The sequence below is a fragment of the Citrus sinensis genome, chromosome 3 (genome assembly GCF_022201045.2).
Source record: "Citrus sinensis cultivar Valencia sweet orange chromosome 3, DVS_A1.0, whole genome shotgun sequence".
Classification (NCBI taxonomy): Eukaryota; Viridiplantae; Streptophyta; class Magnoliopsida; order Sapindales; family Rutaceae; genus Citrus; species Citrus sinensis.
Window position 1 is genome coordinate 1674070 of NC_068558.1, and position 20137 is coordinate 1694206.

The 20137-nt window shown below is 33.0% G+C and overlaps 3 protein-coding genes across 12 annotated transcripts; all 3 read left to right on the top strand.

Moving 5' to 3' along the window:
• Nucleotides 1-1358: 1358 nt before the first annotated feature.
• On the top strand, nucleotides 1359-4708 carry LOC102623550 (hypothetical protein). Of its 3 annotated transcripts, none has more exons than XM_006476464.4 (8): nucleotides 1359-1727; nucleotides 2274-2626; nucleotides 2955-3020; nucleotides 3457-3598; nucleotides 3717-3853; nucleotides 4091-4153; nucleotides 4246-4314; nucleotides 4413-4708. In XM_006476464.4, exons 2-8 carry the CDS (start codon nucleotides 2432-2434, stop codon nucleotides 4506-4508), a joined length of 768 nt encoding a protein of 255 aa, XP_006476527.2. In that variant the 5' UTR covers nucleotides 1359-1727; nucleotides 2274-2431; the 3' UTR covers nucleotides 4509-4708. The 3 variants fall into 3 exon arrangements, with proteins under 3 accessions (XP_006476527.2, XP_006476528.2, XP_006476529.1); XM_006476465.4 differs by having other exon boundaries at nucleotides 2286-2626; XM_006476466.4 differs by lacking the exon at nucleotides 2955-3020 and having other exon boundaries at nucleotides 1362-1727.
• Nucleotides 4709-8972: 4264 nt separating this feature from the next.
• On the top strand, nucleotides 8973-12006 carry LOC102624405 (probable E3 ubiquitin-protein ligase RHB1A). Of its 5 annotated transcripts, none has more exons than XM_025098448.2 (5): nucleotides 8973-9224; nucleotides 10011-10134; nucleotides 10250-10682; nucleotides 10837-10946; nucleotides 11901-12006. In XM_025098448.2, exons 2-5 carry the CDS (start codon nucleotides 10069-10071, stop codon nucleotides 11988-11990), a joined length of 699 nt encoding a protein of 232 aa, XP_024954216.2. In that variant the 5' UTR covers nucleotides 8973-9224; nucleotides 10011-10068; the 3' UTR covers nucleotides 11991-12006. The 5 variants fall into 5 exon arrangements, with proteins under 5 accessions (XP_024954216.2, XP_024954218.2, XP_024954215.2 ...); XM_025098450.2 differs by having other exon boundaries at nucleotides 10253-10682; XM_025098447.2 differs by having other exon boundaries at nucleotides 8974-9224; nucleotides 10007-10134.
• Nucleotides 12007-12011: 5 nt separating this feature from the next.
• Nucleotides 12012-19008, top strand: LOC102625065 (AT-rich interactive domain-containing protein 2). Of its 4 annotated transcripts, none has more exons than XM_052436960.1 (3): nucleotides 12012-12025; nucleotides 15748-16694; nucleotides 17752-19008. In XM_052436960.1, exons 2-3 carry the CDS (start codon nucleotides 15813-15815, stop codon nucleotides 18640-18642), a joined length of 1773 nt encoding a protein of 590 aa, XP_052292920.1. In that variant the 5' UTR covers nucleotides 12012-12025; nucleotides 15748-15812; the 3' UTR covers nucleotides 18643-19008. The 4 variants fall into 4 exon arrangements, with proteins under 4 accessions (XP_052292920.1, XP_052292919.1, XP_006476535.2 ...); XM_052436959.1 differs by lacking the exon at nucleotides 12012-12025 and adding an exon at nucleotides 15038-15466 and having other exon boundaries at nucleotides 15715-16694; XM_006476472.4 differs by lacking the exon at nucleotides 12012-12025 and adding an exon at nucleotides 15038-15466.
• Nucleotides 19009-20137: the final 1129 nt, after the last annotated feature.

Consider the following 20137-nt stretch of genomic DNA (forward strand, 5'->3'; position numbering starts at 1 on the left):
TCCAGCTCGGCTTGCTTTGGCTTCGCAATCATTAAGCTCAATAAATAATTAAATGGCAAGATTGCCCCATGCTAATGGCCAGAACTATTGATTGAGATTAGACGTATATAATTTTTAATCTATAGTATTAAATATTTAATAAGTATTATATCCTGTAATTTAAAAGTTATTTTGATATAATTTTTTATTTGTATAATAAAAATTTTATTATATGTTTAATAATTTTATTAAAATTATTATTTAAAATTTATATTTATTAAATATTATTAATTTTTATTTAACAGTTATAGTTTTTTTTTTATAGTAATTATATCTTCAAAAGTTAAAACACCTCAAACACAAATAAAATCTTAGTGAAACAAGGGAACATATATGAAAGAGTCAACTACCGAAGATGAATTTCAAGTGTATGAAGACGAATTACAATTTACTAGTAAAACACAAATTTATATATGATTAAAATAAGATGAAAATAAAAACGCTGACCTATCTTGAATTTTATTTGCCATAGCATGCTATAGTATAATCTCTATAAATTATTAATAATATAATTATAAAAATCTATTAATTAAAAGAGGTGCAATTAGAAATTTTAAAAATGTGATCTAATAAATATTCATATTTCAAGGAAAAATAAAATATATTTAATAAAATATGATAATCAATTATATTTATAATTTTAATGAATTATTAATTTTATGATATGAATGGACCACATTATTATACAAGGGTTTTGAAAAAAAAATTATCTTATTAATTTATTAAAATGATTAATTTAACCTCTAAATCCAGGTCCCAACCATTGCGCTTCGAAAATGCGGCAAATGCCAGCATCAAGTATTGAATCAGTGAGATGTAATGCGCCTTATTTGAATGGCAAATTATGAAATTCGTTTCAATTAATATGGAGCCCACCTATTATTTTATGCAACGTGGTATGCCAAACATGGCCTAAATGAAATTTAACAAAAGGATTTGAACAGAAACTTGTTTAATATTTTTTAAAATAATTTGACATTAGCTTTGAGTGACGTTAGAAAGGCATAAAAGACAAAAGTAAGGTACGGTACATCCGTGTCCCCACGGTCGGATCCTTAATTTGTCATTAAGACGATCACGTGAAATTCGTCTGGCTCGTGCCACCGTGGATGCTTAATGGATTGGACCACGCACTAACCAAATAACAATAAAGAAAACACGGCTCGCACAACCGAGCCGAGCCGAGCCGAGACGAGACGAGACGAGACGAGAGAGGAAAAGCATGTAAACAGGGAGAAGCCGGTAAAAAAGGTGTGACTGTACGGCACATGGCAGGTCGTCTAGTATGTAATTGGCGGTTGGTAAGCATTTAGTGTGCTCCCTTCTCTTTACCTTGCTCCCTCTTCCTCCTGCTTATCTCTGCTACTGCGTCCTCCTCTTTTTGCTCTCTCTCTCTCTTTCTCTCTCTCTCTCATATTTCAATCCGTTACTTCGTATATATTCTTATTATTGTTTATTATTTATTCAACAAATTTTTTTTTTTTAAAAAAAGACGATAATAGTTCTCCCTCTACCTCTCGCTCGCTCTCGAAATCTGTGCATTTTCTATCTCCACTATTCAAACAAACAAACAAACAATCTCTTAACGATTCATTTTTCATCAGCATTCAGTCGTTCGTCCCAAGATCCGATACGTAAATCCGGTTTTCCGGTTCTTCGACTCCAATATTAATGCTTTTCTCGTAAAGGTATTTTTCGGATATTTTATGATTATTATTATAATTAGTTTTTGTCTTTCTTTAACTAATGCTTGTCAACTTATATTATTATTTTGTCGTCTCAAATTCAGCTGCCACTCCACCGAGGTTCTAATTAACTTCATTTTTTTAATTTCTAAAGCTTCTTCTTCGAGTTTTCGCTTCTTTTGTATCAAGTATTTGCATTAAATTTCTGATTAGTGAGTTAGCAAAGTCGCTGACTTTTCTTTGAATTTAAATTTCTTAGCGCTGGTATTATTAACAGTAATTCATTTTACGTTGTGTAATTTTAAGCTTCAGTGTGATTTGATGTCACTGGTAACTCAAACGAGGGCTTTATGATACTGAGCTTACTCGTATCGTATCATTCATTTATTATGATCAATCTGACTCCGTGACTCATTTTATTTGAATTTCTTCTATTTCTTTTAGCATTTCATCCAAATATTCGTGTTAGATAAACTCTCTCTCTCTCTCTATGACATCACTGTGGTATGTTGAATCTCTAACGACATTTTTTTTTAATATATTTTTTAGTTTTGGCTTCAGGTTCTTCAGTTGAAGCTTGGGCTAACAGTCGTTCAATAACGAAACGGTTCATGAATGGACGGGCTTTAGTAACAGAGTTAGATTTTAGTGTAAACCATTAGTTTAAAGGATTTGGGTTCTCTTAATTGGGTTTGATTAACAAAGCAATGTTGGAGCCTGAATTATGCTCTAATCGCGGGGTTCTCTCGCCTTTCCGAGAAGAAAGCGGCGATGAAGAGCTCTCGGTTCTTCCTCGGCACACCAAAGTTATTGTCACTGGAAACAACAGAACAAAGTCCGTTTTGGTGGGATTGCAAGGTGTGGTTAAGAAGGCTGTTGGCCTTGGTGGTTGGCACTGGCTGGTATATTATTAATCTTTCATTTATTTATTTTTTTCCTGATAAGAGAACACTAATTTTATTGATAAACTCATTAGAAGATTATGTTATTTATGTACGTATAGAGAGATCACTTTTAATGTTTCGGTTGGCCAATTTATTGCATTGAGTGTGATGTTAAAGTTGCTTTCCACATAGGTTTCTTTATGTTTGGCTTGTTTTGTTTTCTTTCCTATTTTGAATCTGGGCTTTAGCAAGCCGGCACAGTATATTATTGTCTTTGAATTTGATGAGATCTGGATTTTAGGTCTAGACCTTTTTATTTATTTATTTATTTTCTTTTGGCCGCCAGAGTCGTAAACAGAACCAAGCTTTTACCCTCTTTCTCATGTCTAATATTCCCAGCATGAATGACAACGTAAGTTAAAGTTTTTCGTTTCCTATTTGTAACTATAAGATATTGATGATTGTATCCTGTACTGCAATTTTCTTTTGTTCTAACAAACTAGTAGAAATAATTTTTTGAAAATATTATGTGTTTTGATGTGTTTCATGAATTGACGCCCACGTTTTTCCTTTGAGGGTTGCAATTCCCTTTTTCTTTGCCATTTTTTCGGGTTTAAACTTGTCAAAATTAATTGCCGGACTATGTTCTTTGTAATTGATCTGGGATATTGGATTTCTTTATTGGGTATCAAAAAAGAACTCTTCTCTGGTCAGTTCCTTTGTTTTTCATCCTCTGTTTGGTTTGGTGTAGTTGTATAACCTTTTAGGTGAGGGGCAAATACCACATGCCTATATTCAGTCAAGTTATTGGCTGTTTTTTTATAAAATCATATTGCTTGGTTCACAAGGTTCTTAAAAACGGGGTGGAAGTTAAGCTGCAAAGGAATGCATTGAGTGTGCTGGAACATCCCACAGGGAATGAAGTGGATGAAGATCACGATTTTGATTCTAGCAGTGGCTCGGACATTGGTGAAAAGGATCATGATTTCTGTGAGTTATACTATTTCATACCTGATGAAATCAGTGCATGTTTTGCCCTATTACATTTGATTGTTGATCTAATTTTTTTGTCTGCCACTAAGGCTGTTGATCTTTTCTTCGTGAGCAGCCAGTAGCATTGAGTTTCATAAATTGAGCAAGCCAAGAGTTCGTCAAACAAGGCCATGGGTGTCGTCTGCATCAGCAAAGTTGGTTAATCGTGGGAGTTACAGAGATGTTCAATCCATTATCCACAGATCTCAACCGGTGAGAAATTTAAAGAGAGAGATTGTAATTAATGTAGTTAGGAAGCATGTTGCAAGAGTTTGGAACCAGAACGATACGTTTCTGAAATTTTTGCGGTATTGTTTGGATATAGTTGTTAAATTTGTTTCTTTAATAAATTTTTAAAAAAATCTACTTGAGATTCTTTGATGCTGATTATTTGAAGCTTTTGTTCAGTACCTAATGATTTTAAGTCTATGATTCTTTTTCAATAATCAGAAGGTGAACTTGGCCCGACTTGGAACAGATTCGTTAAGGAGATACTGCAGACACTACAACCTTGTATGTCCTACCAACTTTCAGACTGATAGACTTTAATGTTTTCAACTATTATTGATAATTTTCATTTAAAAAAATCTTTTGCACTCATTTAGGCAAACATCAGTTCTGATTCATCAAGGGAGCAAATGCTCAACGCTGTGCAGCGGCATTTTACATCACAGGTCTCTCTTTCCTCCCACAGTCTTTGTGCTCACACATACATAAGGCTTTACAGTCACAAAACCGTAGATATCTGACATCAAATCCTATTTTCTTACAGCCAAAACTCTCGGAGGTGCATGTGATTTCTGAATTTGTAAATGCAGTCATGAAAGCAACAAAGAGGCGGAAACCGGTTGACAGACATATGGAGTGATGAGACTAAGAATGTTGATTGCCTTGTATAATAATTATATACATATATTAAATCTCTAACCTCTAGATCAGTTCTAATTTATATGTAAGGGTCGGTGGTTCACCGCTGAACGACATACTTCTTCCCTAGATTCTAACCTTTTTAGAATCGGGTCGTTACCCTAGTTTTAATTTCAGAGCAGTTGCCTTGTTATTATTTTATCTCCTATTTTAGCACATAATCAATTTTGTACATTGCAATGAGGGATAATTTTAATGTGGACTGGTGAGGGGGTGACGTTAAACGAAAGTCCTCAATTATATGATGGTGATTTGGTTAAGGGGCCAGGCTGGCATTTGTTGTCATGTATCTGCGCAACAGCAAGCGATGGGGACGTGTGGATTTTCAACAGAACGTGGGTGTACAAAAATGCCCTCGCAAGTGCAACCAATGGGTTTCTTTTCTTTACACTCCTAAGCCGCGGTGCCTCCCACAAGGCCCCAAATTTCAAACCGAAGGTCACCGCTTCATGATTACAAGTTCCAACTGTTGCAAAGTCAAAGAGGGATGACGTACTGGGGGTGGGCAGCAGCGTCGTCGTTTAGCTAATGTTGGCTACATCAAACATCTGGAGCTAAAAGGGTCGAGCCCGATTGCCTTGCCTTTTTGAATTTCGTAAACTAGTCGTTTTTTTAATTTTTAATGAATGATTGGACCGATGCCCAAGCGATAGATTTTTCTTTCTTTTATCAAAAGTATGGATGATTTGATCTGTCTCAAATCTCAATTGAATTCATGCGTGAAAATGAACAATGAAAAAAATCATAAATAAACCCAACGCAAACCTACCAGCACATTACCCGGCTTCATCGAATAAAGGGACAAATGTGAATTTATTATTTATGCCAAACTTAGCTTTCGAGTCCTATAAAAATAACAGTGCATATAGCTTTACTTAGTTCACTTTCCTCCCAGTATGTATAATGATTAATGACAATTACGATCTTTTTCTTTCTTTTTATGTTGATAAATTATTAGTGGATGAGATTATTTGTGCACTAAAAATTATTTTAAACACTCATATTTTTATAAAAAAATATTTAGTAAAAAATATAAATTATTATTAAAGATAATTTATTATCAACAAATATAATATTATTAGTATGTACACCCCCATAGCATTCAAGTCTCTTAACTTTATAACCTATGCTTTTTACTTCCCAACACTTTAAGCCATGTTTACAAAGCGGCAATAATTGAAGCAAAAAATAGGAGAGGTTAGCGATAAAATTCATGAACATCATGGAGATGGCTACTTTTGTTACTGCATATTCTTTAAAAAAAAATTCTGAGAAAATGTTACAGTAAAAGCAATAAAATTACTTACTTTTTTTTTTATGGTTTAAACTTAATGTGTAAAAATTTTAACTTCAATATGACGGAAAGTTTTTACTTCATAATTTACTCATGTTTCCAATGCTGCAATATAGAAAGTGCAATTATTTACAATTATCGACCACTGACCCCAATAGCATTCAAAGTAAATTTTATTTTTTAAAATTAACAGAAAAGTCTGCAAAACAATAATGTTCAGAGTAATTTCAGACCTGTTCGATATCATTTTCAAGACCATGTTTTCATTTTCATTTGGGGAGAAGTCCAAGTGTAGCACATGTTCGGTGGACCTAAATCAAAAAACAAATTATAAAACAAATAAAACAGATTCAATATTATAGTAATAAAACAAAAACTAAGAAAATGTTATATACGTTTTAGGTGAATTACAAAACAAACTTTAAAATATATTATGAAACAAACTTTAATATCATCTTAATTATAGTTGAAGAAAAATGACGATGTAAAACTTTTTTCAGTAATGCTAATTGTAAGTTAATTATGGTCCGTTTGTCTATGTAATTCTATGATTTAATAATTTAAAAATTGTTTAATTTTAAATTGTTTGTTTAGTTAATGGAGATTAAATAAAAAATTACAGTATTTTTTTAAATATTAAATATTTAGTATAAGTTATTTATTAAAATAATACTACCAAACACATATTGATTGTTTTTATCCTTCTCGATTATGTCTACTGAACATATATTATTATTTTTAGTTTTAAAATACATAATACCGAAAATGATATTAGACGCATACTTAAATCAAAATATTGTAATTGCAAACATCATTTTCATTTTCATTTTCATTTTAAAAAAATAATTCAGAAACAACCCCAAACAAAACCTTAAAAATTATTTAATTTTAAATTAGTTGATTAAGAAACAATACAAAACAGGCCCTTAAAAATTATTTAATTTTAAATTATTTGTTTAGTGAATTATTGTTTGATTGTTTAGTGAATTATTCGTTTAGTTAATGGAGATTAATTAAAAAATTACAGTATTTTTTAAATATTATATATTTAGTAAAAGTTGTTTCTTAAAATAATACTATTAAACACATATTGATTGTTTTTATTCCTCTCAATTATGTCTATCGAACATATATTATTATTTTAAATTTTAAAATACAAACTATAGAAAATGATACCAAATGCATACTTACTATAAAACATCATTTTTATTTTTATTTTTTAAAAAATAATAATTCAGAAATAATACTGATCATGCACTCATAGAGTGGAAACAGTACCACTCATTGTTAGTCTATTGACGCTTTCGTTGCTTTTCTGTTTGATCATGTACAGTTGTAATGATATTGATTTATTATTTAGAGATATGTAATGACATAATGCAATGCCGTTTGATTCAATGGCTCTATTTTCCGTTGAAAGTGTCTAGTTTTCTAATGCTCCCTCAATCATCGTCAATTAAGGGACAAGAATCAAAAAATTGGAGAGAGATCAACGACTTAAAAATAATAAATAAATAACCTTAAAATTTTTAAACTGAGAGTGTGGTGGGAGCGTAGGTATCGCCTTGAACCAATCGTGAACTTTGAACCTGGGCTCGGCTAATTTGGTAGTATCTAGTCCAATATTCTGTGTGAGCCCAATTCGGGTCCTAGGTTTTGCCCCTTTATCCATAAATCGGTATCTCTCCATCGCTTGCGGTTTGTCTTGTATTAGCCTGAAAACAGAACTCTTATACAACTTCTAGAATACCAAATGACAAAACTATCCGGCATGGATGGATGATGATGATACATTGCGGGATAATTTAAGAAAGAGTAATGATACAACTACAAACTCTTATATAAATTTATTTTTTACAAACTGATGTGACATTAATTCATTAGTTAAATGAAAATATAAAATAATAAAAATAAATTATATAGACTAAGAGATATTTAATTCAACCAATAAATTAACGCCACATCAGTTTGTACAAAATAAATTTATATAAGAGTTTGTGGTTATGTCATTGCTCTTTAAAAATCTTAAATATAACGACACCCCACTTTCTTCTGCTTTTCATACTTGCTGCTTAGTATTATTAGCAAGCTCAAGTAACCTAGAGCCGCGTAATTCTCAACACAAAAATCGATCAAGCTCAATCGTACACTTCATTACTCAACACCAAACTAGCAAGTTCAAGTAATAAATACAATTCCTAATAGCTCTAGCAAGATCAATCGATTAGTACACTTCAATTAAATTTTCAAACCACGTAGCAGCACATGCCTCTGCTAACAATCCAAGTTCATTTGACAAACTAAAATTTAAGCATACAAATCAAAATAAAAATAAAAAAGGGAAAAAAAAAAGAATCACCAAATCCCCAACTCAGTAGACCCTAGCCACCATCTAAGTGATCTAAACCAATTCCAATCACCGTTTGAAGCACTGATTGCCAGAACCAAAGTGAAAATTTTGATGATGAAGTTCGATTTGGTGAAAGAGAATTTTAGCAACAACCCATTGAAAATTCTAATTAATATTTGATTTTTTTTAAAAATTTTATATGAGCTTTTACGAGTTTATATTCCAATATTAATGTTATACGTATATTAAAATTAATAACAAAAGAAGTATGTGAAAATATAAATAAACTTGTCATATAAATATAAATCCCTAAAACCTCAAGCAAGGTACCTAAAAATTACCCTTTATTGAGCGGTTACAAAATTAGTGGGAAATAAGATGATACTTAAAAAAGCTGTTACAACTTACAATTAAAAAAAAAAAAGTTAAAATAAGAGTCAAGCTTATGTATCAAGTATTGCAGGAAAATCCTAAAATGTTACTTTTTTTTTTTTTTTTTTTTTTTAATTCCAATCAAGAATGTGATTATCCCACGCCAGCCGACCCAGCGAACGATCTTCTTGGCATTCCGGGTCATAGTGAAATTTCTAACAATTCCGAGCCACATGGCCTACAAATCCCGCGAGTATAGCATTTCAATACCTTGTAGAGGGTGGCGGCGAAATAAAAAATAATAATAAAATTCTATAATCAATAAAGAGAGAGAGTGAGGGAGAATCATCAGTTGACCTTTTCCGCCTAGTGAAAGTTGTTATTGTATGCAGGGGGTCCGCTTATGACTGTTCATACGCGAAACACATAGCACGCGCATATACATACACTCACAAACAAAGAGGGAAGCCTTTTTAGCTTTTACGCTTTCGCTTCTCGAAAGATTGAATGGCATTAAAAACCAAAATTCATATAAAAATAAAATAATATTAACAAAATACTAACAAATTCTATTTTCGGCTTATCGAATTTCAATCAATAAAAATCCGCTGTTTCTGATCACCGAGTTGTTTGATAAACAGGTAACAATCGAAACTCCGTTTTGTTACTGTATTTTTGTATCGAATTCGAACTCCTTCGTTGAACTAGAATGATCACTTGCTTTTTGGCTTTTTTAGGTTTTTTTTTTTCCTTGAAACTCTGGAATTCCAAGTATTTTTAATTGTAGCTTCACTGTTTTTTTTTTTTTATTTAGATGTTATTTGTTTAGCTGTTTGTTTTCTATGAAATTAGTCTTTAATTGAGTTTTTTTTTTAATGGTTAGAGTTTATCCACTGTAAATTTATTTTTTCCTGGTCTAGATTCCAATTTTTCATATATTTTAGCTTTTGGTTTATTTAAGAATTATAGTTAATTTCTTTCTGTTCTTCATTTAAACCATTTGATTAAGGATAAGTGATTTTTTTTTTTTAAAAAAAGTAATTAATTAGTGGAGTTGGTGAGAAAAGTGTGCTTTGACAGATGCTCACAAGTGTATGATAGAGAGATCGAATTGCGATAGTAGATAGCTGAATGAGAAAATACTTTTTGATCGTATTATCGTTTGGTCTCTGACTCTCTTTTAGCTTTAGGATTTGATCTGTTACTTGGCTTCGTGTTTCCCCTTGGAATGCTTGACAAGTTTTCCATCTTATCCTCGTTGTTTTTTTATTAGTTTCCTTAATTGGCTGCTGTGGTGCTTGCACTTTTAGCCTTTTAGGTTTGTGTTTCACAATTCACCTATTATGCAGGGGAGTATTTGGCTGCATAAGGCAATTAAGTTTATTGTTTGCGCTAACCTGTGTGGCATTTTCTTGCAATGAAGACAGAATATGATGTGTCAGTTGCTTGTAAATTTTGGTGCAAATCAAAGATAAGTGAAAGGAAATGGGAGGTTGCTGTTGTTGTTCTTCAAAAGGCGTGGAGAGAAATAGTACTCCAGCATACTATTATGTCAGTGTAGTCTTTTCCTTGCCATTAGACATCTTTCTAATCCAGGCTTTAGTAGAATGTTTTTTCTTGTGTTCATTTTGACATTCATTTTATTCTTGGAGCTTCAATATTTCAGCAGTATCCTAGAGCGTCGGAGGAGCGTCTGCCTTTGTCATCGCACCATGGTGCCGGCTCTGCACTCTCCAGAGGACTCCTGGTTGATACAAACCTAGAAACATCAGTTCCTGATGCTTATAGACCACCTCCTGCACCAACGCCATTTGATGCGAATGTAAGGCATCCTCAAACTCCACCAGTGGTTCAAGAAATTTGCAGCAATAAGAGTGATCCTTCAGTGCAAACAGCTCCTGTTCCTGTGCAAGATACGCTTGGTGGCAATTCTCAAGAAACTTCATCTAAGTGTGATGACCTAAAGGAACCAGAATCTAAAACAGTAGCCAATGTTGAACTTGAATCAACTAAGGAGCTAGAAGTTGAGCTTTCAAAGTCTGTTCATCGTGTTGTTGCAGTGATAGAGGAGGAGGATGTTTGCCCAACATGTCTGGAAGGTAGTACTGTTTCTGAAACTCTAAAACTGTTGTCTCATTGTTAAAGAATACTTGACCATTTTATCTGTGTTCTTGTGGGTGCTGTGACTCACAGTTTATTGTGTTTCTGGTGTAGAAAAAGTTTAAACAGACATATTTTCTGTTCTCTCTGCAGAGTATGATGCAGAGAATCCGAGAATTATCACAAAATGTGAGCATCATTTTCATCTTGCGTGCATTTTTGAATGGATGGAAAGAAGTGACACCTGTCCAGTTTGCAATCAGGTTCGATTGAAAATTTTTGCATCTCTTGTGATTGTATAAGCCGCTAAGTGTAGATTGTCCACTGACATGAATGTTAATTATATTTTTTATATTTACTTATAATGCAGGAAATGATATTTGACCTTCCTGTGGATTATTAGCTGTCCAGTGATTTCTGCAGAGTTCAGCTTCTTAATTATTTGACGTTGGGTTTTGGAGTTCAAGTTTATAAATGCTTGGAAGTTGTTCCTCTTTGTTTGCCCTCTTTTGGTTCACAGTTCATCGTCTGCTGCAGGCCCAGCTGCCATTTGATTTAATCTCTCTTTAGATTTTATCAAGTCACAATCCATTTCAAATACATAGTGTCTTTCTGCTCTTGATTCTGAATTTGGGAATTTTTGTACAGGAAAGAGTCGCAGCCTATTTCAAACGCATAGGGAAAGTTCCAAATTCATAGTGTGACACCATTTCGGAGTTCTATTTTTCATTGCCAATAATAATACATACATCCTGAGGGCATAGGTCAACATTTTAGTATTGATGTAACATTTCAAGTTTGCAAAGAGGAAATGATTTATACAAGTTACTTAATCTGTCTAGAAAGCCTGGTTAGCTTCTCAAACAAAGTAATTGGTAGACTTTTTTGTTTGCTCTTTAAAGTACTGCTTTCTTGAGTCTGTCAGTGATTGCATTTTTTTAAAAAAAACACCCACCCCCCCTCCCCCTTGGAATTGTCCTGTGGATGGCATGCCGTTTAAGGTTCCATTTTAACACTTCTGGCATTGGGCTGTCATCGAGGATTTCAAGATTTGGTAACGCTTGGAAGGATAAAATGAAATAGAATTCTGTATTTCACTTGTTCATGTATATGCTTGTTCAATTTTTTCATTTAAAGTTTGATAGAGTTTGTTGACTTAAAACAGACTTTGAAAATTTGTTTTCTTTCCTTATAGCAAGTTTTACGACTGATTGCAGCTGTTCTTTAATCAACTGCTGCGATTGCATTTCTGGTATTATGGTGCATGTGGTGGCTCGTTCAATGCTATAACCAGTGGGTTGTCCTAAATAAATTCTTTGCGCTGAAAGCAATGCAAGGATAGGTAACACAATTATTTACTAAATATGGTATATCAATTATTATGGTATTAATATGTCATTTGTTACAGTATCTATGTGTCTATTTGATTGTGTCAAGCTAATTGTCACATACTGTTTTTACTTGATTATCAATTGTAGATAAAAAGTCTCAAAAATTAGCTATGGTACTAACCCTTTAATTTAACTATCAAGAGGTCGACGCATGGGTGGCAAAGCGCTTTTCCTTGTTTTGTCTTGAAGACTTCGATTTAATCTCCAATAATCCTGATTCTATTATAATTTTTTTTCAAAAGGGAAATATGGAGAGGAATTCATAATTCAAAATTTCTTCGACCATATGAACTTGGTGTTTGTATAACAATCTTATGAACCATAGCAAATGAAATTGAATGGCCTAACTTGATCAAGTATTATTCGAATTGAGCTCGATGAAGAAATCTGACAGTTTCAGATTGAGCCATTGAGGGCCCGTTTGGCTTTCGGCTCGGATTCCGGTGGGGCTACAGCCCGGCTACTGGGTGTGGCGTTCGCCGGACTTTGTTTTTAAAAAAAAGAGTGGTGCTATTGGCACGCCACTACTTTCCTTAAAAAACTCATTATCTTGCCACACTTCAAAATAAATTGATGAATGCAGCGTGATTTGAAACCCTGGTTTATTTCCGAAATTAACCCCCTTCGTCATCTTCAACAAATGAACAACCCCTCTCCCCCCCCCCCCCCGCGACGGCAACTGCAACAATTTTTATTTTTTTTAACTAGCAAATACTTCAAATTGAAATTGAAATGAAACCCACTAGAGTGTCATCAAGTCAATATGATAATAAAAATAAATACCCTTTAAAAGCCAAAAAAAAAATCTAAACATTTAAGTAATTAAAACTCCATAACAACATCTACTCTTCAGCTGATTCACCTCTTTATTTGTTATGCTTCCCACATTTTTTTGATCTTGTGATAGATATAAGAAAATATACTTTTTTTGTTGATTTTTTATACTAGCTAACTAGATCGAATTATATAATTTTTTTTTTTAAATGTGTAGAGTAGGAGATTGGATTGAAAACCAGTAGTTGGGGATAAAATTTAAGATTAGAAAAGAAAAGGTGAATCGATTTATTGTAGATTAAATCAATAAGATTAGTTTTGAGAAATGAATGGATACAAATAAATAAGTTCTAAATATAAATATGAAGGATGAGAATTTAAAACCTAAACAAAAGAAAAAAGGGTATAGTGATTAGGGTAATTTTGGAATTAAAATGTGATTTTTGAGAAGTTATGTATATATAAAAATAGGGTGAGGCTATTTGAACCCATATTTATACTCTTTACACCTATTTTATAATAAAATTTATATCACAAAAATATCCTCATATATAATTACGAAACCATCCTCTTTTAATTTCTTATCTCTCTTGCATCCGCCTTTGTGTATATTTTCTCATTAAATTGATTTTGGTTAAGGTAGAAAAATTTTATTCCATGAAATTATATAATTTATTAATAGCTAATTCAATTATAGATGCTATCGAAATTAAAAATAATCTCTTGGTTACCATAAGAAAATTGATTTTTTCCATAAAGCAATTATGAACTACCGTTCCTTTTCGGTCCAAAATATTTGCAGGTGAACCAATATTTTTCAAGGCACCATTTTCATATTTTAAAAACGTTTGCAATTGATCAACTCATTAACTTTCCTGTTGGGGTGAAAAAAAAAATGTATCAAAATAGTTACCATTATAACTTCTATCCATTCTTGTATTAGGGAAGATATTTGCTATATTTATCATTTTTTAGGTTAGATTGGGGAGATAATTTTTTGATATACTTATCAATGCTCCCTCTCCCTGTGCAGTCTCCCACATTTTGTTTCTTGTGCAGTCTCCCACCAATTGTTGGTTGCTGCAATTTCAGATTTCGTTTATACTCGTGTGGAAGCATTTTTTTGGAAGCAAATGCATAAGAGAAGAAGATGAATGAAGAAGGGTTAGTTTTGGAACATGAGAGGGTTTGTTGAGTAAAAATGGAAGTTTTCAATTGTAGTGATGTGTGTATAAAGAAGAAGAGTTTAAAGAGTAAAAAATTGGGTTCAAATAGCCTCACCCATAAAAATATTTAAGTGGTGCACTCAGAAAAAGGGGTTTTTTTCAGGAACTTAGAGGGGTGCCAATAGCTCCACTCTAAAAAAAATTGTTTATTATACACATAAAGTTTTTGGACCATCAGTATTTACTCATCCTTAAAAATTTTATTATTGTTCGGTTTTATTTTAAGTAGAGTTTTTGAAAATCAAATAAGTTATTTTACTTTTATTTAAATTTTTTTATATAATTAAATTGTCTAAAAATACTTATTATCTATTTTACATTGTTAATTCATTTATTTTATAATATAATTTTGAAAACTTGTCTCTTAAAAAATTTTATAATCTTCAATGAAAGTTTTCATTCACAACTAAACAAATATTTTTAAATAAAAATTCTACTTCTAAAAGTTCTATTAATAAAATTTCTAATTCTTTACTTAAAAGTCATGATATTTTACTCCTATTCATATATATTTTTTAAAATTTTTTAACTAAGCAACAGAACTGAACTGGTAATTGATGGTGCTGTGTGGTATTTGATTATTGAAAATAGTTACAAAATTTGATAGAATTATAAAAATGGTGAAAGGATTGGTGTTATCAAATTATAATTGGGTGATTTTAATGTTAATCTCTTTCACGGTAAAAGAATTGGCATTATCAAAAACTGATAAATGTGTGTTTTCATATGGAGAAATTTATCTTTTGTATTCCACAATTTAGACTCATTTAATTTTTAATATGATAAATATAATTGAATTATAAATTTCTAACCTCTGCGTGCCTTATAAATAGCTAGTAAAACTTCCCTTAAAAGAAGATTTGCCAGAGCATCATGTGAATTTTTTTTGAAAAATTGATATATTACAATTAAAATTTTATTAATATTTACAACCAAAAAACAATCAAAATTCTTCTTTATGACTCTAATATGGTACAATCCGAATAACGACCCTACTTAATATTAGAAGAAAATCTATTTTAACCAAGACGTTAACCAAATAAACTATTATATATAGCTTATGACTGCCAGTCCCACAAAAAGGAAAATTCTTAATTAGGGTTTGGTTTGGTTTTTCCAAAGAAGATTTTTTTTTTATATTGTTGGATTATTATCTAAATTAAAATCAGTTTCCTAAAACAAATATTACCCCGCTATATCTACAAAATCTAAATCCTCAATTGCAAAATTTGCTGAGACAAAAAGTCCTGTCCATTTCTTCATTCAACGCAAATTATCATTTTGAGTTCGCAAAAGACCGAAATTCTTAATGTAAATCTTGGAGCCGTCACCTTGTCAGTCTCCTCTCCAACTCCCAAGTTAAGTACATCCAACACTCAGAAGCATTGAGAGGTAAATGTCTTGCATATACGAAATTGCATGAGAGCCCCTCATCCCTCCCTCCCTCCCTCCCTCCCTCCCTCCCTCTCTCTCTCTCTCTCTCTCTCTCTCTCTCTATCCGTCTATCTATCTATCTACACACACACACACACACACACATGTAGCTTTGTAGCTCTTTCTAGTGTATCATTTTTTTTTAAATCAATCTGTAAGAAACAAAATATGAAAAATTAAAAAAAAAAGACTTAAGTTAATGGCAGGATGGTCGATTTTAACAAATGGGTCTGCTTTAGATTGTGGCAAGACAATTGGTAGCGTTCAAAGTAATGATGGTTGTTGCCCGGAAGCTGATAATCATATGAAAGATGATGATAGTGTGGAAGATTCTGGAGGGTATGAGGATGAATTAAAATGCCTGTTTGATAAGGTTCTTGAGACTGTTTTGAAAGAGGGTAGTGATAGGAAGGGTTCCATTAGGCCTATTCCGGCAATGCTTGGTGATGGGAGGTCACTGGATTTGTTTAAGCTTTTTTGTGCTGTGAGAGAGAGAGGTGGGTTTTGTATGGTATCAAAAAATGGTTTATGGGGTTTTGTGCTGGAGGACTTGGGGTTGGATTTTGGGGTTTCAGCCTCAGTTAAGTTGGTATATGCTAGGTATTTAGGTGAGTTAGAAAAATGGTTGATGGGAACTTCTGGGTTGAGTTTGGGGAATGGTGGTTGTGGTTTTGGAGGGAATTCGGGTTTGTTACCATTGGAGATAGAGACACGGTTTAGAGGTTTACTAATGAACTGGTCAAAAAAGAAGATCAAAGATGATCGACTTGCTCTATTGGAGTATAAGAAAAATGGCAACCATGTTGATATGGAGATTGAAAAGACTGAACTGGATTTGCTGGACACCAAAAATAGGCATGAAAGATGTAAATGCTTGGGAAAAAAGTGTAGTGATAATAACAGAAAAAATTATGATAATGACGACAAATTATGTAATGATGACCCAAGCATAACTCAAAAGGAATACTGCTACCGTAAGAGGAAGCGAGAATCTTTATCAGGAATGTTGAACTGGGTTATCCAGATAGCAAAGTATCCAGATGATCCTTTGATAGGTGTAATTCCAGAGCCATCTAAGTGGAAGAATAATGAAGATAAGGAGCTTTGGTTGCAGGCAATCAGGGCACGTGATGCATTACTACAAAGAAAGTGCGTTAATTCAAACATTCATCAGTCTCTCTTTCAGGTACAATTGATACCTTTACGTGTTTCTTTGTCACCAACCTTTTGGTCTTTGTAATAGGTGGTTCTGTTATTTCTCCATTACTGACTGTGTGTTTAATTTAATTAGTGAATATGATTAGATCTGTTTTCTGAGGCAGCCTGATGGCTGTTTAAATTTGAAGCCTTTGCCACCTTGTGGCTTGCACCCAGCACTCTGTCGAACGACATGAAGGTCTTTGTATTTTATTCATTTCAGTTTCTTAGTGTTGATTCTCAACCTGCTTCCAGCATACATATATTCAGTCACAAGATGGTTTAAAAGTGGGAGGATAATCAGTAGGCTATTTATGAGTGGTATAAAAGTTTATAACAGACATATCTTCTGGAGGTGAGGCTCGATACATTGTGATTGTTTCCTCACATTATTGATGCCATGATTATTGACATCAGTGAGGTGTCATTATTTCAGTTTAAATGCTCCGAAATTAACATGCCATATAAGATTTGATAATTTAGCCCAATGCGCCAGTTAAATAGGTAGATTTACCTATTGCATACTTTGGTCTCATCATTTTCATGGTGAATTGGAAATCCCTTCTAGTTTAATGAAATGTCAGAATCTCCCCTAACTCTAGCTAATCTGGTTTAGATAGCTCATTGAAAAATTCATCAACCTAATACAAGTAATTGCGCAGCCGGTAGTTGAACCTTCATTCTCCTATATAGAATGGGTTCCTTGCCTTTTGTTAATTGACAGGGTGTTAGCTTTTGACTTGGATTGTGTATCTGTAAATGAAGTTGCTATACGATATGGGAGGATACTCAAATAGACAATTTATCCAGGGAACTTAAAGGGTTCCTGAAACTTTCTTATTCTTGAGGCAATTATACATGTCTAGTCATTTTTGAAATGTATGTTGGAGGGGAATTTTTTGTTGGCCACTTGAACAGACATTAATGCTAATGGAAATTCCTATGAAGCCTAAAACTTTTTATGAATAAATTCTCAATATCTACTTATTCACATATGTAACTAATTAATTGCAGATATCCTAAATAGATCATGGTTTAACTTGCAGAATGGTCAAAAGATGCATCCGTCTATGTATGAGGATGTTACAAATCAACGTCACTGGTCTACAGAGAGGTTAAGAAGCAGTGAAAGGCTTCCTACTATAATGAAATCTCGTGTATGCTCCTGTTGCAGTTCATGTTCAGCCACTGACAATAAATTAACGAGTCCTCACAATGCAGAGTTGGAGACTGGGCCTAAGGGGAAAACACCCATGACTGTCACTTCATCAGCCATGAATATAGCAGTCCGCTCTTCTGGGGATGAGCCCCAAGAAAAGCACGTTTCTGTGGGTCCTCTCTTTCAAGCTAGTGTCCCTGAATGGACTGGTGTGGTTCTTGAGAGTGACTCTAAGTGGCTAGGCACAAGAATATGCCCCTTGGTAGATGGAGAACACAATTCAGTAGTTGAAATGAATCCTTGTGGGAGGGGAAGGCAAGATTCATGTGGCTGTCGGCTGCCAGGTTCTGTTGAATGTATTAGGTTTCACATTGCTGAGAATAGGATGAAATTGAAGCTTGAGCTGGGTCCAGTTTTCTTTCACTGGAGATTTGATCGGATGGGGGAGGAAGTGTCACTTGGGTGGACAGTTGAAGAGGAAAAAAGATTTAGAGATATGGTAATATTTAACCGTTTTCTGAGTGCAGGCTTCTGGGGTAGTGCTTGTAAAAGCTTTCTAGGGAAGAAGAGGGAAGATTTTGTAAGCTATTACTTCAATGTATTCCTTGTCAGCCGCAGAAGTTATCAGAACCATGTTACTCCAAGAGACATCAACAGCGATGATGATGAATCAGAGTTTGGATCTGTAAGTGATAGTTTTGGCAATGCAGCAGTAACGGTTCATGGCTTCGATAAATTGACATGTGCTCAAAATAATCAGTGCACTGATTTGGAATAGACAGTAATGCAGGTCAAGATTGCGTTGCTTTGATTGGCAACCCGGACCAATTGGGTACAAAATTTAAGTTGTTTTAACTAGTTTCCTTTCTCCAGATATATCGATAAAGCATCAAAAAATGGCACCGAAGATTTGATGAATGTTGTACCCTTGGCGGTGGAAGCCATGTTTCTAGGCTGAGCCAGGGATTAAATTTTGCAAAATGTAATTAAAACTTATTTTCTGTGGCCATGGAGTTTTTTCAAGCTGTAAAATGTTACAATTATTCTAGGAAGCTCTATGCTATTGATGAAAATAGGATGGTCTCATTGTAGATACGGGTACTCTTTTACTTGTTCTCAAAGAGTAGTTGTAATTTTCTTTTCCTTTTCCTTTTTTTTTTCCTTCTTCTAAGATGTGCTTTATATAGTACTTGCCATTTTGTGAAATCTTCAATTATAGTTCCTCTCTCTTCAAAATTCTTTGCTGTTTTGACCCACGGTTTTGGAAAATCGGTATGCAAATTGCAAATGATGTCGACATTCTTGAATATTTCGTCAAAATGGTATTAAATGGTATTTTCATGTGGGTGTCGTGAATGAGATGAGGGTACATTCTCAGTTCTCATGATATGCATTTGTCAATTTATATTTAAGTTCTTTAAAACGGGAAAGCAAACTCAATATTACTTTCTAAGCAAGGATCCTCTAAGTTACATGCATGTACCTTACAACCCTCTCACATGAATAGTGAGTGGACTCATATCATTCACTATTCATGTGAGAGGGGTGTAAGATACATGCATGTAACTTAGTATTAGCCTCTAAGCAATCCAATCAAAGTAACTTGTCTCTTTCACAAGAAATTGAAACTATTTTCTTTCCTTCCCCTGTATAATTTCAAGGTGTCTCAAATTTTTTATTATAGATTAAAGGTAAGAATAAGATTGCATTGCGTGCCGGACGGGATGAGTTGAGAAAGCATGATAAGGCATCTTTAACGAGAAGAAAAATAAAATAAAATAAAATAGAAATTAACGTGGGAAACAGGTTCGGTGGCGGCAAGATAGCCAAACAAGAGATAAAGAATGTGAGATGAATATTGTACTTGCGTACAAAGAAGCTATGTATTACGGAATCTTGATGCTTCCAGTAACGATAATTCTTGCCCAACTATATTTATAAATTTATTTTACTTTTAAAAAAATAACTATAAAGAATTAATAAAATTTTTGTATAACTAATGAATGAAATATTTTTATTAACTTTTTTTTTTAGGTTCCTCTGACTATCTTTAGTCACAAACTTTAATATAAGTTTTATTTACTATTTTATTATGATGATATAAGACGACTAAATTACCTAATAAATATGAATTATTGTATTTGATAATTTAGGTATTTTATTTTGTGACTTGTATTTTAATATTTTAAAATGAAATCTAATTATTTTCACTACTTTATGAGTAAATGACATAAATTTGACTATCCAATAATTTACATGAGTATTGTAGCATA

What these genes read in the sequence shown, in the direction of transcription:
- LOC102623550 (XM_006476464.4), top strand. Translation starts at nt 2,432, where the DNA reads ATGTTGGAGCCTGAATTATGCTCTAATCGCGGGGTTCTCTCGCCTTTC. An exon ending in TTATCCACAGATCTCAACCG is followed by an intron (nt 3,854 to 4,090) that starts GTGAGAAATTTA and finishes TTCAATAATCAG; the next exon opens with AAGGTGAACTTGGCCCGACT. An exon ending in ACTGCAGACACTACAACCTT is followed by an intron (nt 4,154 to 4,245) that starts GTATGTCCTACC and finishes GCACTCATTTAG; the next exon opens with GCAAACATCAGTTCTGATTC.
- LOC102624405 (XM_025098448.2), top strand. Translation starts at nt 10,069, where the DNA reads ATGGGAGGTTGCTGTTGTTGTTCTTCAAAAGGCGTGGAGAGAAATAGT. An exon ending in GTACTCCAGCATACTATTAT is followed by an intron (nt 10,135 to 10,249) that starts GTCAGTGTAGTC and finishes TCAATATTTCAG; the next exon opens with CAGTATCCTAGAGCGTCGGA. An exon ending in CCTGTCCAGTTTGCAATCAG is followed by an intron (nt 10,947 to 11,900) that starts GTTCGATTGAAA and finishes GACTGATTGCAG; the next exon opens with CTGTTCTTTAATCAACTGCT.
- LOC102625065 (XM_006476471.4), top strand. Translation starts at nt 15,708, where the DNA reads ATGGCAGGATGGTCGATTTTAACAAATGGGTCTGCTTTAGATTGTGGC. An exon ending in TTCATCAGTCTCTCTTTCAG is followed by an intron (nt 16,695 to 17,751) that starts GTACAATTGATA and finishes TTTAACTTGCAG; the next exon opens with AATGGTCAAAAGATGCATCC.